General features: G+C 41.9%; 1 protein-coding gene across 1 annotated transcript in view; it reads right to left on the bottom strand.

The window, feature by feature from the left end:
* PITPNB (phosphatidylinositol transfer protein beta) overlaps positions 1–15288 on the bottom strand; it is a 117806-nt gene that overhangs the window by 64605 nt on the left and 37913 nt on the right. The window contains exons 3-4 of the mRNA XM_073629349.1: positions 5910–6055; positions 4026–4117 (exon numbers count right to left, since the gene is read on the bottom strand). Coding sequence (XP_073485450.1) covers positions 4026–4117; positions 5910–6055 — 238 coding nt within the window. The remainder of the gene's footprint in view (positions 1–4025; positions 4118–5909; positions 6056–15288) is intronic.

The following is a 15288-nucleotide window of genomic DNA, read 5'->3' as shown; positions in this document are numbered from 1 at the left end:
TGCAGCAAAATGTCTGAAAGAGAGAACTAAGGATCTGGACTCTACTTAGCCCCAGAGCCCACGGTATGCAAAAATATATGGATTTTTGAACCCATGAGTTGTACTGCTCATTAGCTATACATTAAGTAACCTGCAACTTTATCTGAGCTTTGCTTTAGCTTTCCTCCTAATAATCTGCTTATACCTCCAGATGGTTAAGACATGCATTGAATCTAACAACTAGAAATAATCTTGGCTTTTTACCTCCCTTAGATCAGGGCCCCCATACATACAAGATTAACAGATACTAAAGATAACAAAAGTAAAATTCTGCCAAGCTCATCTGTAAAATAGTCACATGGTTCAGATAATGTATTAGACATGATACAAGCCTTCCTGTAAGAGAAAACGTATGCTTTATGGTATGACAATGCAGAGCATTCCAACCTGTTTACATCTGAACCAGGAAAAAGAAAGCCACATTCTCAAACATGCATTTACTAATGGGCAGCTCCGTGTAAGCTTTGCTGTGGAGGGAGTAGGAACCATTTTCCCTGGTATATGGTACCAAACTGTAAAATCAGCTACTCTAACATGACTAGGAAAATTGGTAACATGGCTGAAGAACAAAAAAGGTTTGCATACTTTTAAATGGCAGAGTTTTCAACATCTATAAGTACTCATTCTCTCTCAGCTTTTAAAGTTCTAAAGGTGGAAGTATGATTAAACATTCCATTGTGGTAATACACAAATCAACCTCAACCAGACCAGCAGCATTTTTTGTTGGCCGTGCCTACCCCAATCATTCACAGCTATGCTGAGAAGTAGGTGGGGCCAACCTTTATCGGCATAGGGACACCACATACAAAGATGTGTTTTTTAAAATCAACCAAGTTTAGGTTAAGTGGCAAGTTTAGTCTGAAGTAGTGATTGGTGGAGTTTTATTTCAAGATTTTAAAAGGATAAGTTCACCTTTCTAAATTAAAAAAAAAAAAAAAAAAAAATTAAATAAATGCACATTTACGTAAGGAGCCTTTGCACTAGTGATCAACATATCACGCGCACAATCTCGGGCTCCTGCAGACTGTCAGTGTAACAGTCTGCTCACTAATCGTACGGGGCAGGTAGTTACTGATTGACAGGAATCATCAATGAACTACCTAGAGCACTCACCAGCACCCTGGTAATTCATTAAGAGTTACAAGGTAGTTCACTGAGAATTACAAGGTGTCAGTCACAATGTCTGAGGGTAGTTCTCCCATTCACAAAACTCTGTGAATGAATGATGCGTGGGCGGAGCCCCACTTTTTTGTGACAGATGGTGCAGGGAGAAGATCCTCAGCCCGCTATCAAAATTAGAAAGCGGGAATCTGGGAGAAGCTGCAGGAGTGGGAACATGTTACAGGTTTTATCCCAAAAACGGATGGAACATGTAACATGTTTCCAAAGGTGACCTCATAATTTAACAATTTTCTATTTTAGAAGAATATCCTGAGATTGAAGAACACTGGGTTTTTCCTTGAAATAACTCTTTTAGAGTAGCATAATAGAATTGTCCCTTTCTGATTAAGTATTGAGGACCCAAGCTTAAAGTGATTGTAAAGTCAGAAGGTTTTTTTTTTTATCTTAAACTAGAAGTCCACCCTAAAACTAAAATCCCTGCACCTACATGACATCCACGATCCAACACTAACTTATCTAGCCCTGTAAAAAAAAAAAAAAAATCAGTATTATATAACTTTTCTGCAGCCGTTCTGACCTGATCCCACGCTGAGCTGTCAGCGGTGGCTTCGCTGTGGAGGTGGGTGCAGAGGACACAGCCAACAACGGAAGCCCCATAGTAACTCTATGGGTGAAGTCACTCCCCATTAATTTCACAGCCTTTGTAAGCGGTGTCCTCTGCAGAGCTTCCGCCGCTGGAGACCGGATCAGATTGGCTTCAGAAAAGGTGGATGTGTTAGAATGTAGATGCAGGGATTTTAGTTTTAGGGTGAACTTACACTTTAAAGCATTCTATGTATTAAGATAAAAAGCCTAATGTGTGTAGCAGTCCCCCTCATACTTACCTGAGCCCATCTCTGTCCAGCGATGTCCACGTTTCCCTGAGCCATCTGGGACTCTCCTCCCGACTGGCTAACAGCGGTGCCAAACTCAATTAGCCAATCAGGCGAGAGAGGGGGTGGGACCAAACCACAGTTCTGTGTCTGAATAGATGCATGGAGCTGCAGCTTGGTTCGGGTGCCCCCATAGAAAGCTGCTTGCTGTGGGGGCACTAAACAGGAGGGAGGGGCCAGAAGCTACAGCCAGGGACCCAAGAAGAGGAGGATCCAGGCTGTTCTGAGCAAAACCAACTGCACAGAGCAGGTAAGTATAACATTTTTTTTTTTTTTTAATGGAAAAAAAACAAACACCACCACACAGAAGACAAGACAATCACTTTAAAAGGCTGTGATCTTTAGGGCCTGTTTTGAAAGGCTTTGAGCTTATGTTGATAGTTATCCATTTCAGACACTTCTGAGTTCATGCAGAATTCATTTTTCAGGTGCATATGATCTCCCTCTGACCTGAATTGCATCCCATAGACCTTTATGGCAATACAAAACCTGCTTGAAGCAAACAAAAGCTCATCTACACAGGCACACATTCTGCCCTTACTACCTTGTGCATAACAAAAAAAGTAGATTAGGTGGACACTTCCAAAGACAATTCAGCAATGGCAGATACAATGATGCGCTCATAGGTTATAAACTGTAATATCTGTTTTGGCACTTTGCCAACGCCATCAATGGTAAAAATGTAAAATCGTATATTTCTACATTGCATTTTAATTAATTCTAACCTACTCCTATTAATCTGAACCATCTTGAAGTTTTAAAACTTACTTTGTCAAGATCCCTACACATTAGGTCCTGGTTCAATCTGCTAAGATTGTTCAAGTAACTTGCGACACAAAAGTCACATGGCAAGTGAAAACACATTTATGTCAATGGCGGACTTTACAACCAACTTTGAAAAAGCTTCATGCACTACTTTGATGTGACTTGGTGTCCCACAGACTCCAAAGCCGCAAGAAAGTCACAAGCAAGTCACACTGTAGAAATCACAACAATGGGGATTGAACCGAAGCTTACGTCCTTGAATTCTGGTACATATCTTCACTATGTCCTGTACGCAGGCACTGCTGTGTCACAAATTTCACAAAGCCAGTGTTCTAAAATACAAGGGTGCTGAGGGGGAGGAGTTTCGGGCAGCAGGGTACCATGGGATATGTAGTTCTTAGAAAGCCAACATGGGATTGTCAACAATAACTATTGTTTGCATTGCTATTACAATGCCAATGTTATACAATGAAAGTGTATGCTGTGACCATAGATCTTCCTTAATTTTCTGTGCATCAGTACTGATTTACCTGAAGATATCTCGAAAGCTTGTGCAAAAAAGGTATTGTTGCTGAAAATTAGAAACATGTACGGTACTCAACTAAGTATTTCGATTTCCCCCAACTTCCTGGAAGTGGAGTGAAATCTCAACAGCAGGGGGAAGGGTTAGAGTCATGAAAGTGTTATTGGAATCTATACCTTTGTGTACGGATAACAACCCCACCCTACATTTCCTGTACAGAAAATAAAGAAAAAAAAAATCCCCTAGTGGGTCACAGACATAATAACCATTAGGAAATTTAAACTCCATTCCATTACAAAAAATGGCCGGAGTTAGGCTCTAAAAACATACAACCTAAGGGAAGGCTTGCTGGCAGATCATACATTCTTGCTGATTTTTGCACATACAAGCTGGTGAATAGTTATGCATCAAATACAAGCACATTCTAGGTAAAGGAAAAAGAGAATTATGGCTTTGAGCAACAACCAGACTTTGTTGCATAATTTTGACATGACAGAAAATGGCATCAATTACTAAAGTTCATTGAAGAATGTTTGAAGTAAAACGGCTGATACTTTCAATGACAAATCTTTTTTGAGCTTGGCAATGAAAGCAGAACACAATTTCCTATGATGTATGGATTGAAAACATCATAAGCTGCTTACTTGTTCTACAGTAAGGATAAGCATTCCATGCTTTTTCATGAAACACCAGGGATCCATCTGGAGCAAACATCTTTACATAACCAGGGACTTTACTGAAAAAGGAGAACCAGACATTAAAATACAAGAAATCAATTTCTAGCATTAGATTAAAATAAAGCTTCCTACAAGTTACAAAATATCCCCACAGTGACCAGATACCGGACAATAAAAAAAAGAATCCTAAATGGTCACTATGTGTAAGTTCTCCGATTTCATAAACTTTTTCTCTTCACTTTTGAAAAATAAACCCTAGTCTGCCAACAATACAATCTTTTTTGGCAAAGATTCAATAGCTTTACATGATTAGAAAGATTGCAAGCGAGCAACAGTAACATTTTGGGGGGCTTGTTCTTCATTTCCAAAAATTTTTATTAGATTTCAATGTAAAGTACAAAAAACAAGCGAGCTCAAGCAAATACTGTTGAGCAGTACACAAAAATGAGTAACAAATTAATATTTCAGATTGTGCGATTCGAGCATGGAAACCAGTAGGCCGCTAAAAACAAAAAAAAAAAACAAAAAAAAAAACACACATATTAAAAGCAGAACTTTACCCATAACAACTTGATAAAAAATAATGTTCTTTAGCAAGGAACATTCCACATTAATAATTATGCTACCAAAAGTAGTGTGTGCTGTAAATTGCCTCCAGCATTATTCCGGTTTCTTCTTGCTGGAGGCCTCCATTTTGCTGAAGCCCAGAGCACCTGAGCAGCAGTACATTTTTAGGCAACTGAGCATGTGCAGAACAGGGTGAAGCAGTATTACTGGATTTTAAACAGTATAGGCACTTGTTTATAAATGTTTTACAAAGCTATACCTAAAAAAGGGACCAACCTCGAGTGATCTAGCAGGACTTAATTTTCTGACTAAAGTTCCACTTTGAAGACCATACGAAATAATATATTGAACCCAAGTAGGCATAAAAGCTGGCACCTACTGCCCATGCGTTCTCCTGAATAAGCCAAGATCATACTAGTTAGAGGTCATTCTATCCTGGTACACCTTTACATAGGCTCCGACTGCGTAAAGATAGCTTCCGTCTATCGTAGCATAATGTAGAGTCTTTCACAGGTCCAGTTAAACCAACCTCGCAACCTAGCTATGGTTATCCACGCTGATACAAAGATTTATGCTACTTATCGTCTTGTGAGTTTTGGGGCTTCCCTCACTGGTTGGCCCAATAAGGAATGCGGAGGAGTCTTCTAAAGGCTTGTCCCAGTCAAAGAACACAAAGTTATAGACACTTAACCAAAATCTGCGCACTTTTGGGCAAGCCCAGCATATTGGGGGGGGGGGGGGCTTGTGTTTCAAGGTAATTGTCCCTCTCCAAAAAATTGTATCTTCAACAGCTGACCACATTAAGAATACAACAGCTGTGTACTGATATAAATTATGATAGCACATTCCAACAACCTTCAGCATATAATGGTTTGCTACCAGTTTGGAATATAGCTGTGTTGTTTCTACTCCTATTAGTCGCTAGCAAACGTTTTGATAGCTTGAAGACAACCGGCATTTGTCAAATGTTCTCAAAAGGACATGCTGTGTGTGTGTGATCAGCCTAAATTTCATGCATTTGGACAGGAATTTGCAGCACAAAATACAGAATGACCTCCTAGGTGGCTAAAACTACTGTCTATTCGATCCCAGAGATAAAGCAGCATTTGTGCTTAAAAAAATACTATATGAAGGCTCACTATTTGGAACTTTCTCTGTTGACATCAATGGAAACATTTTCCTGCTCTACAGTGCACACAAACTAGCTTGTGTCTGGTGGTGCTAGCATAGAGGTGCCCCTTCCATGCCCACAAATCCTTTGAACCTTAGGATCTAAATTCTCACCTTTTCAAGTGGTAGATTTTGTGTGTATATTGACCTTTTTCTCCATCTTTTTCATATGGCTCGTTCTTCAAGACCTCAATACCTTCACCACCACCAGTTTCATTTTTGCTAGCTTCAGCCACAGAATAAAGCTGACCAACCTGATACTAAGAACAGGAAACATTGAAAAAAGAGCACGTTAATGTCAGGAACAAAGTAAATAGCATTACGAGACAAGAAAAATGTAAGAAATAGCTGCGATTACATTTTTATTTTACTGTACATTAGAGCTGCACAATTAATCGTTAAACAATCGTGATCTCGATTCACCTCCCCTGACGATCTCTCCTGCTGAGTTTGACGATTCTTTCATATAAACAAGTGGAGAGATTATCTGCTCACTCAGCTGTCAAAAGAAAACATCCAGGCATTCTGCCAAGTTTAGAACTTGAAACATTGTATCTAACTTCCTTCTTAGATCAAAGGGATAAACTTCTCTGTGTAAACAAATAACCTGGGCAATCTGCCAAGCTTTAAACAACGTGTAAATGCAGGAAGTTTAACCACTTAAAGTCTAAATCTTTTTCTGACACTTCTTTCTTAAGTTAAAATCAATATTTTTTGCTAAAAAAAAATTACTTGGAACCCCCAAACATTAGAGATAATATAAATATATATATATATATATATATATATATATATATATATATATATATATATATATATATATATATATATATATATATATATATATATATTTTCTAATATGGAATAAAATGGCAATTGCTGCAATATTTTATGTCGCACTGTATTTGCCCAGCGGTCTTTCAAATGCAATTTTTTGGGAAAAAATACACTTCAATAAATAAAAAAAAAAGAAACAGTAAAGTTAGCGCAATTTTTTTTTTTTTGTTTTAATGTGAAAGATGATGTTACGCCGCGAGAATCGTGAGAGAATCGTGATCTATCCTCTAAGCAAAAAAATCGTGATTCTCATTTTAGCCAGATTCGTGCAGCTCTACTGTACATCAAAATTCAAGTCTTTTAAGCAATCTGGGCGTGTAGGGGTATTACAATGCATATAAAAAAATGAAATTACTTGTTCATCATTAAAGTATATATTAGGGCACAAAAAAAACAAAAAAAACAAAAAAAAAAAAACAAAAAACAAAAAAAAAAAAACAAGAAAAAGGCAGCCCACTGCAATAAAGGGGCCGCCGACACATAGTGCACAATAATGTGTCAGATCCTTCACATCACAATCCTTTTTATTACATCAGTGTTCTCAGTCCCCCTGCACATCATCCCCTCCTTCACATTACAGTCCTCACCCCCTCTTCACACCCTTGTCTGCGGTCCCCCTTTATATCACCCCCTACTTCAAATTGCAGTTCCCAGCCCCCTTCATATCACCCTCCTTAACAATGCAGTCCCATGCCCCCTTTACACTCCTGTCCTCACCCCTTTTATAGCATCACCCCCCCCCCCTCACATTCCTGTCCTCACCCCCCTTCATAGCACCTCCCTTCACATTCCTGTCCTCACCCCCTTCACATTCCTGTCCTCACCCCCTTCACATTCCTGTCCTCACCCCCTTCACATTCCTGTCCTCACCCCCTTCACATTCCTGTCCTCACCCCCTTCACATTCCTGTCCTCACCCCCTTCACATTCCTGTCCTCACCCCCTTCACATTCCTGTCCTCACCCCCTTCACATTCCTGTCCTCACCCCCTTCATAGCACCCCCCTTCACATTCTTGTCCTCACCCCTTTCACAGCACCCCCCTCCGCATATTCCTGTCCATGCCCCCTTTAAAGCACCTCCTTCACATTCCTGTCCTCGCCTTCTTTATAGCACCCCCCCTTCACATTTCTGTCCTCACCCCCCTTTATAGCACCCCCTTCACATCCCTGTCCTTGCCCCATTTATAGCACCCCCCTTCACATTCCTGTCCTCACCCCCCTTTACACCGCAATCCACAGCCCTTCACATTTCTCTCCTCACCCCGTTTATATCACCCCCTTCACATAACTGTCCTCACCCCCGTTATAGCAGATCATTCATATAACTGTCCTCACCCCCGTTATAGCACCCCCTTCCACATAACTGTCCTCGCCCCCTTTATAGCACCCCCCCTTCACATTTCTGTCCTTACCCAGTTTATAGCACCCCCTTCACATAACGGTCTTCACCCCCTTTCACATAAGTGTCCTCATCCCCCCCTTCACATTCTTGTCCTCGCCTCCTTTATAGCACCCCACCTTCACATTTCTGTCCTCACCCAGTTTATAGCACCCCCTTCACATAACTGTCTTCACCCTCTTTCGCATAAGTGTTCTCTCCCCCCCTTTCACATAAGTGTCCTCACCCCCCCTTTCACATAAGTGTCCTCACCCCCCCTTTATAGCACCACCTTCATATTCCCGTCCTCGCTCCCTTTATAGCACCCCCCTTCCCATTCCTGTCCTCACCCTGTTTATAGCACCCCCCTCTCCTATCCTCATCCCCTTTATAGCACCCCATTCACAACACAATCCCCAGCCCCCCCTTCACATTTCTGTCTTCACCCCCTTTGTAGAACCCCATACCCCTTCATATCTTTCACATTCCTGCCCTGCCTCCCTTTTATATCACCCCTCCTCCATCATTAGTGTTTCTGATCCTTTCCCCCTCCACCCTGCATAAGAGTGCCCTCTTCCCTTCCCCCTTCCCTGTCTACACAGGGCACAGCAGTTGACATCAGAAGTGCAGCAAAGGAATGGACAGAGGGCGGGACCTGCCCCAGTTAACTGATTGGTTGTTAGAATGAAGGGTGGTTCTAGCAACCAATCAGTTAACTGGGCCAGCCCCCGCCCTCCGTGCATCTCTGTGCTGCTTTTTCAATGTCAGCTCTGTGAAGAGAACAGAGCCAGCAGGCAGTGTTGGCTGAAGGAAAAAAAAAAAAAAAGCAGATCCTAAATGGTGCGACCGTGGCAGGGCCGGACAGTATTAACGTGATTCGGAATTGGCCCACAGTCCGCATTTAGTGATGCCTGCCCTAAATGATCACTCATTAAAACCCACCCTGTAATCTTTCTCCTCTGAAAGCAGAAAAAAAATACATTGAGTGTACTTCTACTTGCCATAGGAAAATAATGGTAAAAATCGTGTGTAAATAAAAATAATACAGATAAAATGGATAGATAAGGCCTTAATCTAGGACAGGGTCAAGGTCAAAGATCTAGGTCAGTGCGTTTTAGGTAAGATTATTAAAAAGGTTTTTTTGGGGTTTTTTTAGGTTCAGTGTGTTTAAGCAAAATTTAAAAAAATAAATAAATAAATAAAAAAAAAAAAAAATTGTCACCAATGTTCCTTGTCTCTACGACAGCTACAAACTGCAAATATTGTACACATATGTGGTGTCACCGCAAACTGCAGAAGTAGGAGAATTTGTTTGGGCTTTTTTTTTTTTTTTTCTTCAATATTTAGGACCAATTTTCCTTAAATAGATAAAAAGAAAAAATTGGAGGTATCCATAAGTCCTCATGCACACGGACGTTTTTACAGCTGCTTTTTTGAGCTTTTTTTGCAGCTTAAAAAGGCCTGTCTATGTTAGTCTATGGCTTCATGCCCACCTAGGCGTTTTTGAGCTGCAAGTGGCATAGGCGTTTTTAAGCTGTAAAAAAAACCCAGGACCAGTGGGTTCTGAGAGACGTTTTTCAGCTGTAAAAACGCTCTTACGCTGAAAAACGCTGAAAACCGCTCAAAAACGTCATTCACCAACATTTTTTAGCGTTTTTGATCCATTGAAAAAAAAAAAAAAAAAAGTGGAAAAAAAAAAAAACGCTCAAAAACGCTAACGCGGAAAAACGCTATTACAAAAACGCTGAAAAACGCTGAAAAAAGTCACTGCTAAAATACTGGCGTTTTCATAACGTTTTTTTAACAGCCTGTGTGCATGAGGGCTTACCATTAACCACTAAATGAAGGCCCAATTTGTCCTGAAAAAAAATTACAAGGTGAATTTCTCCTGTACACACATGTACAGTTTTACTAACACATGGTAAACTTGCAAGATTGGGTCCAGGCGTAAATATCCGTTTTACTATCCGTCACAAAGGACTTAAAGCCCAACTCTGAACAATATTTTTTCCCCTATGCAGTGGGGCACTGCATGAGTTAACTGCTTGTTTTGTTTACGGGTGAACACAGAGCCCAACCGCATGTAAACAAAAAAAACGTGTATGGAGTTTAACTTTAAGGAGGGCTTCAGTTTTGTTGTAAGGTCCACAGGAAAAGAATTATACTGTATCGCCATAAAGCTTCCCTTAAAGTAGATGTAAACCTTAAGTGTGTATGATGAAAAAACTACAATTTTTTTTTAGCAAAATACTATTTCCAACTTTTGTTTTTTTTTTTTTTAATTGTTTTTGTAATTCTTTTATTGTGTACCAAGAATTGTACAATACAAACCAAGTAGGGAAGAGCATTAAGGGGTACATAGATAACCAACATGAAGTATAAATTGTACATAATATAGACTGCTCAGCTATAATAAGCATAATACCGTAAAACAACAACAAACAGTTCACAGCCATCAGAGCTTAGAGATCAAACTTTAAATCGGTTATCAGCCAACAGAACTACTGGCTTAGCTAGAGGCAACAGATAGCGCCTCTAAGGAATGTAATAAAGTCCTGGGGTCACTTAGGGGGCTCCAAGAGCCATGAAAAAGTGTCTTCAGGGCACTTAGCTACAAAAGGGGGAAAAGAGGGGTTAAAAGAAGGAAAAATTACAAAGGAAGGGTAAAGGGGGAGCAAGGAGGGGGGTGAAGAGAAGTATGATCAGAGAAGTAAAATAGCAAGGTCGCTCGCCCAAGGCCAAATCAGGTAAAACTCAGGAAATCACCTGGGTTGCGAAACCTCTGGTAAATAGGTGTCCGTGTATACAAAATGTTGCCATGGCCTCCAGGTGTCCGGAAAGGCCACCTCCCGATTGTATAAGGTCGCCGTAAGATCGTCCATGTTTCTAAGCTCATTAATTTTGGAGTACCAAAGAGACCTCGAGGGCGGAATCACAGATCTGCATCGCAGAGGAATACAGGCCTTTGCAGCGTTCAACAACTGGATAGTGAGAGATGCCTTATATTTTTTGATGGGCCGTGTTGTGAGGTGCTGCAGACACGCCGCTGGGTTTCCTGCTAGATCAACATTGGTCAGATCTTTAATGGTAGAGGTCACTTCCTGCCAGAACGGTTTGATTTTTGGGCAGTCCCAGAAAATGTGGAGCATTGTATCGCCAACACGTATCTGGTACCTGTGGAGATATGCGGTGTAGAGTAGAGTAACGGGAACCTTATACGACTTAGTCAAAATCTTGTAGCTTGTTTCTTGGACCTTAGTGGCAATCGAACATTTCTGAGCAAATGAAGAATTTTCTCCTTTTGTGGATCAGTAAAATGCATAGTAAGATTTGATTCCCACTTAGAGAGGAAAGCTGGGGTAAAATCTTCTTTTGGTTGGATCAAGGCAGATAGTAAGAAAGACAGTGGCAAATTGGTTCCCGTCTATGGCAGATGCTCTCTATTTCCGTAAGTTGACGTGAAACACCCGAAGAATGAGCACACTGGCGAAGAAAATGCCCGAGCTGGAAGCTACCCCAAAGGTCTAATGGGGGAACCTAGGTGTTCATAAGGGCAGTGGAGGACAGATTGCCATCGGGTCCCAAGAAGTCACAAAGATGGAGACGACCAGTGGACAACAAACTTTGGAACTGTGGGTTGTGGAGGCCTGGTTGGAACTCCGGACACCCTAGAATAGGGATCATGGGTGACGGCAATGGGGAGAGTGAAGAGCTCCGAAAGGTGTCCCTTGCAACCAAAGTGCTACCTAGAGTAGGATGGGTACTGAGGTCTTTTGGCAGCTGGGAGGTGGAAGTTAGAGTTGGAGACAGGGTTTCCAATGGAACCACACAAATTCCCGGAAGAGGGAGTTCACTCGCTTGAGGAACACTGGAGGTAATCTGATGGGGAGAGCTTGTAGAAGATAAAGAACCTTTGGCAATAATGGCAGCTTGAGGGCATTGCAACGGCTAAACCAGGTCAACGCGAGTGAATGCCAGCGAAGTAAGTCAGCTCTCATGCTCAAAAGAAGTGGCTCAAAATTTGCCGAATAAAGAGTAGCAGGGTCTGGTGTGACATGTATTCCCAAATAACGAACAGAATCAGTCGCTCAATGAAAGGGAAAAGAGGGACAGAAATGTCTGCTTACAGCCAGCTCCACTGTAATGTTGATTTATTTATTTTATTTATTTCAGGTACTTATATAGCGCCGTCAATTTACGCAGCGCTTTACATATACATTGTACATTCACATCAGTCCCTACCCTCAAGGAGCTTACAATCTAAGGTCCCTAACTCACATTCACACATACTAGGGACAATTTAGACAGGATCCAATTAACCTACCAGCATGTCTTTGGAGTGTGGGAGGAAACCGGAGTACCCGGAGGAAACCCACGCAGGCACAGGGAGAACATGCAAACTCCAGGCAGGTAGTGTCGTGGTTGGGATTGCGAACCAGCGACCCTTCTTACTGCTAGGCGAGAGTGCTACCCACTACACCACTGTGCCACTGATAGCTGAGGATTTGGATAATTTAATTTGGAAGTATGACAGGGTGCCATACTCACGGAAGGAGGGTAGTAGATTCGGCAGGGATGTCAGTGGATCTGTCAGAAAGAAAATCAAGGCGGCAACTTTGTGAAAGCCTGAGGCTTTCCGGATGCCCACAATGCTGGAATCAAGTCTCACTGTGCATAGAACGGGTTTCAAAGTAAGAATGAAGATCAGGGGCAAGAGTGGGCATCCCTGACGAGTACCATTCATTATTGCAATGAAATCAGACACTGGGGGTTATTTACTAAAGGCAAATCCACTTTGCACTACAAGTGCAAATTACAAGTGCAAAGTGCACTTGAAATTGCACTGAAAGTGCACTTGGGAGTGCAGTCGCTGTAAATCTGAGTCGCTGTAATCATCCAATCATGTGCAAGCTAAAATGCTGTTTTTTATTATCCTTGCATGTCCCCCTCGGATCTACAGTGACTGCACTTCCAAGTGCACCTGCAGTGCAATTTCAAGTGTAGTTTGCACTTGTAGTGCAAAGTGGATTTACCTTTCGTAAATAATCCCCCAGAGTCTGTTTTCAAAGCACAATACAGACCAACGATATCTTCTTTATAATTAAAAAGAACTGTAAGTGGCAGTGGCACTGATGAGGAGGCCCTAATATGCAGCAGCGCTGATGAGCACTGATAGGTGGCACTGACTGATGGGCACTGATTTGCAGCACTGATAGGTGGCACTTATGGGCAATGATAGGTGGAACTGTTTGGTAGGCAGTGGCACTGAAAATAATGCAGCACTAAATAATTGCTGGCAGCCTGGCACGATAAAATAAAATCGATAAGTATAAAAGAGCCCATCTTGATACACCCTGCACTCGGCCTCAGTAAGCCTAGTCTGAATGCAGCAACGGACTATATGGGCTATATGGGCGTTAGTGAACTATATGAGCTAGGTGTAACAAGATATCCGCTGCCGCCTTGTGACTGCAGGCTACGGAGGCCGAGTCCAGGGTGTACCAATTTGGGCGTTGCACTGTACAGCCTCTGACGGAGACTCAGGCCGTTCTGTTAACGATTCTGACGGCCCGGGTCACCGATGCTGATGAATGGCACACGGCTGCGACCCACACCCCTGCCCCACAAGCTTACCTTCCTCCGCTGCAAGGACTCGCACTCCGCCTTCTCCCACCCACTGATTTCTGGGATGCAAAGGCATCAGGTGAGGCATCGGGAGCATTTGCCCGAGTAAAAGTACTCGGGCAAATACTCAGTATTGGCACCTTTTTACTAGCGATTTAAATCGGGATTCAAATATACTTCGTTTAAATCAAATCCACCCTGAAAGCAGGCCATAAACGGTTCAAATCTCGACCAGATCAGCAGGAACTGGCCGAGATTCGAACCAAGTATGGGCCGGCTGAAAGTACGATCAACTTGGGTACAACGAGCCTGTTGGACTTTACATGCGATCATTGCCACAACTAACAATAATCACGGTCGAGAAATACTCACCCATCGAGAGAACACAATAGCGTCACAGGATGGATTCCCCCATCAACACTGACTGTTGAGTAATCAAGCGATTTCCTTTCCTGCAACCCGTGGTTGCAGGAAAGAAAATCACTCCGTCTTTGGCAGTCTTAACAAAAGGTTAAAGATTTAGAAGCTGGGCTTCGCCACTATGTTATAATGAGGAAAATCAGACTGCTCTGAGCCTTTCTACTGGGATAGACTCACTCTGTACTCACTTGCGGTCTGTCATGACACTTTCTCCTAAGAAACATTTAACCACTTCAGCCCTGGAAGGATTTCCCCCCTTAATGACCAGGCCATTTTTTGGGATACGTCGCTTTAACTGACAATTGCGCCCAAACAAAATCAATGTCCTTTTTTCCCACAAATAGAGCTTTCTTTTGGTGGTATTTGATCACCTCTGCGGTTTATTTTTTGCACTATAAAAAAAAAAAAAAAAGACAATTTTGAAAAAATATATATATATTTTTAACTTTCTGCTATAATAAATATCCCAAAAAATGTATAGCTTCTACAAAATAGGGGATACATTTATGGCATTTTTATTATTAATTTTATTTTTACTAGTAATGGCAGTGATATTTATCGGTACCGCGACATTGCGGCAGACAGATCGGACACTTTTTTGGAACCAGTGACATTTATACAGCGATACAAATGCATGGATTACTGTATAAATGACACTAGCAGGGAAGGGGATAACACTAGGGGGCGATCAAGGGATTAAATGTGTGTCCTAGGGAGGTGTTTTGTGTACATTGACAGATCCCCGTTGTTCTGGTTCTCTGTGGAGCGATCGCGGGTGGCTGGCAGACATTGTGGCCACGCTCATCAGCTCCCCCGCCATGCGGCGGCACACGCACCCGCTATAGCAGTTAAAGGCGCCAACGTACATCTACGGCGATTTGGGGGGGGGGGGCGACCTGCTGCAGTATGACGGCGGCTGGTCGGCAAGCGGTTAAAAAGCTAATACGTTTACAAAAAAAAAAAAAAAAAAAAATTCAGGTATGCTGTGTGAATAGGAACGCAAACATATTGGTAGGGGGTTCTCAAATTTGACTAATAGTAGACCACCACTAAGAATCTTTGAAAAATCTTCAAAGCCCATTCACACTATGTGCGTTTCATGGCTTTCTATACGTCATAGTTTTCAGTGTTTCTCAACTCCAGTCCTCAAGGCGCCCCAACAGGTCATGTTTTCAGGCTTTCCATTATTTTGCACAGGTGATTTGATCAGTTTCACTGCCTTAGTAATTACCA

This window comes from Aquarana catesbeiana, linkage group LG01 (genome assembly GCF_042186555.1).
Source record: "Aquarana catesbeiana isolate 2022-GZ linkage group LG01, ASM4218655v1, whole genome shotgun sequence".
NCBI lineage: Eukaryota > Metazoa > Chordata > Amphibia > Anura > Ranidae > Aquarana > Aquarana catesbeiana.
The sequence above is the reverse complement of the archived record's forward strand: the minus strand, read 5'-3'. Positions and strand labels throughout refer to the sequence as shown.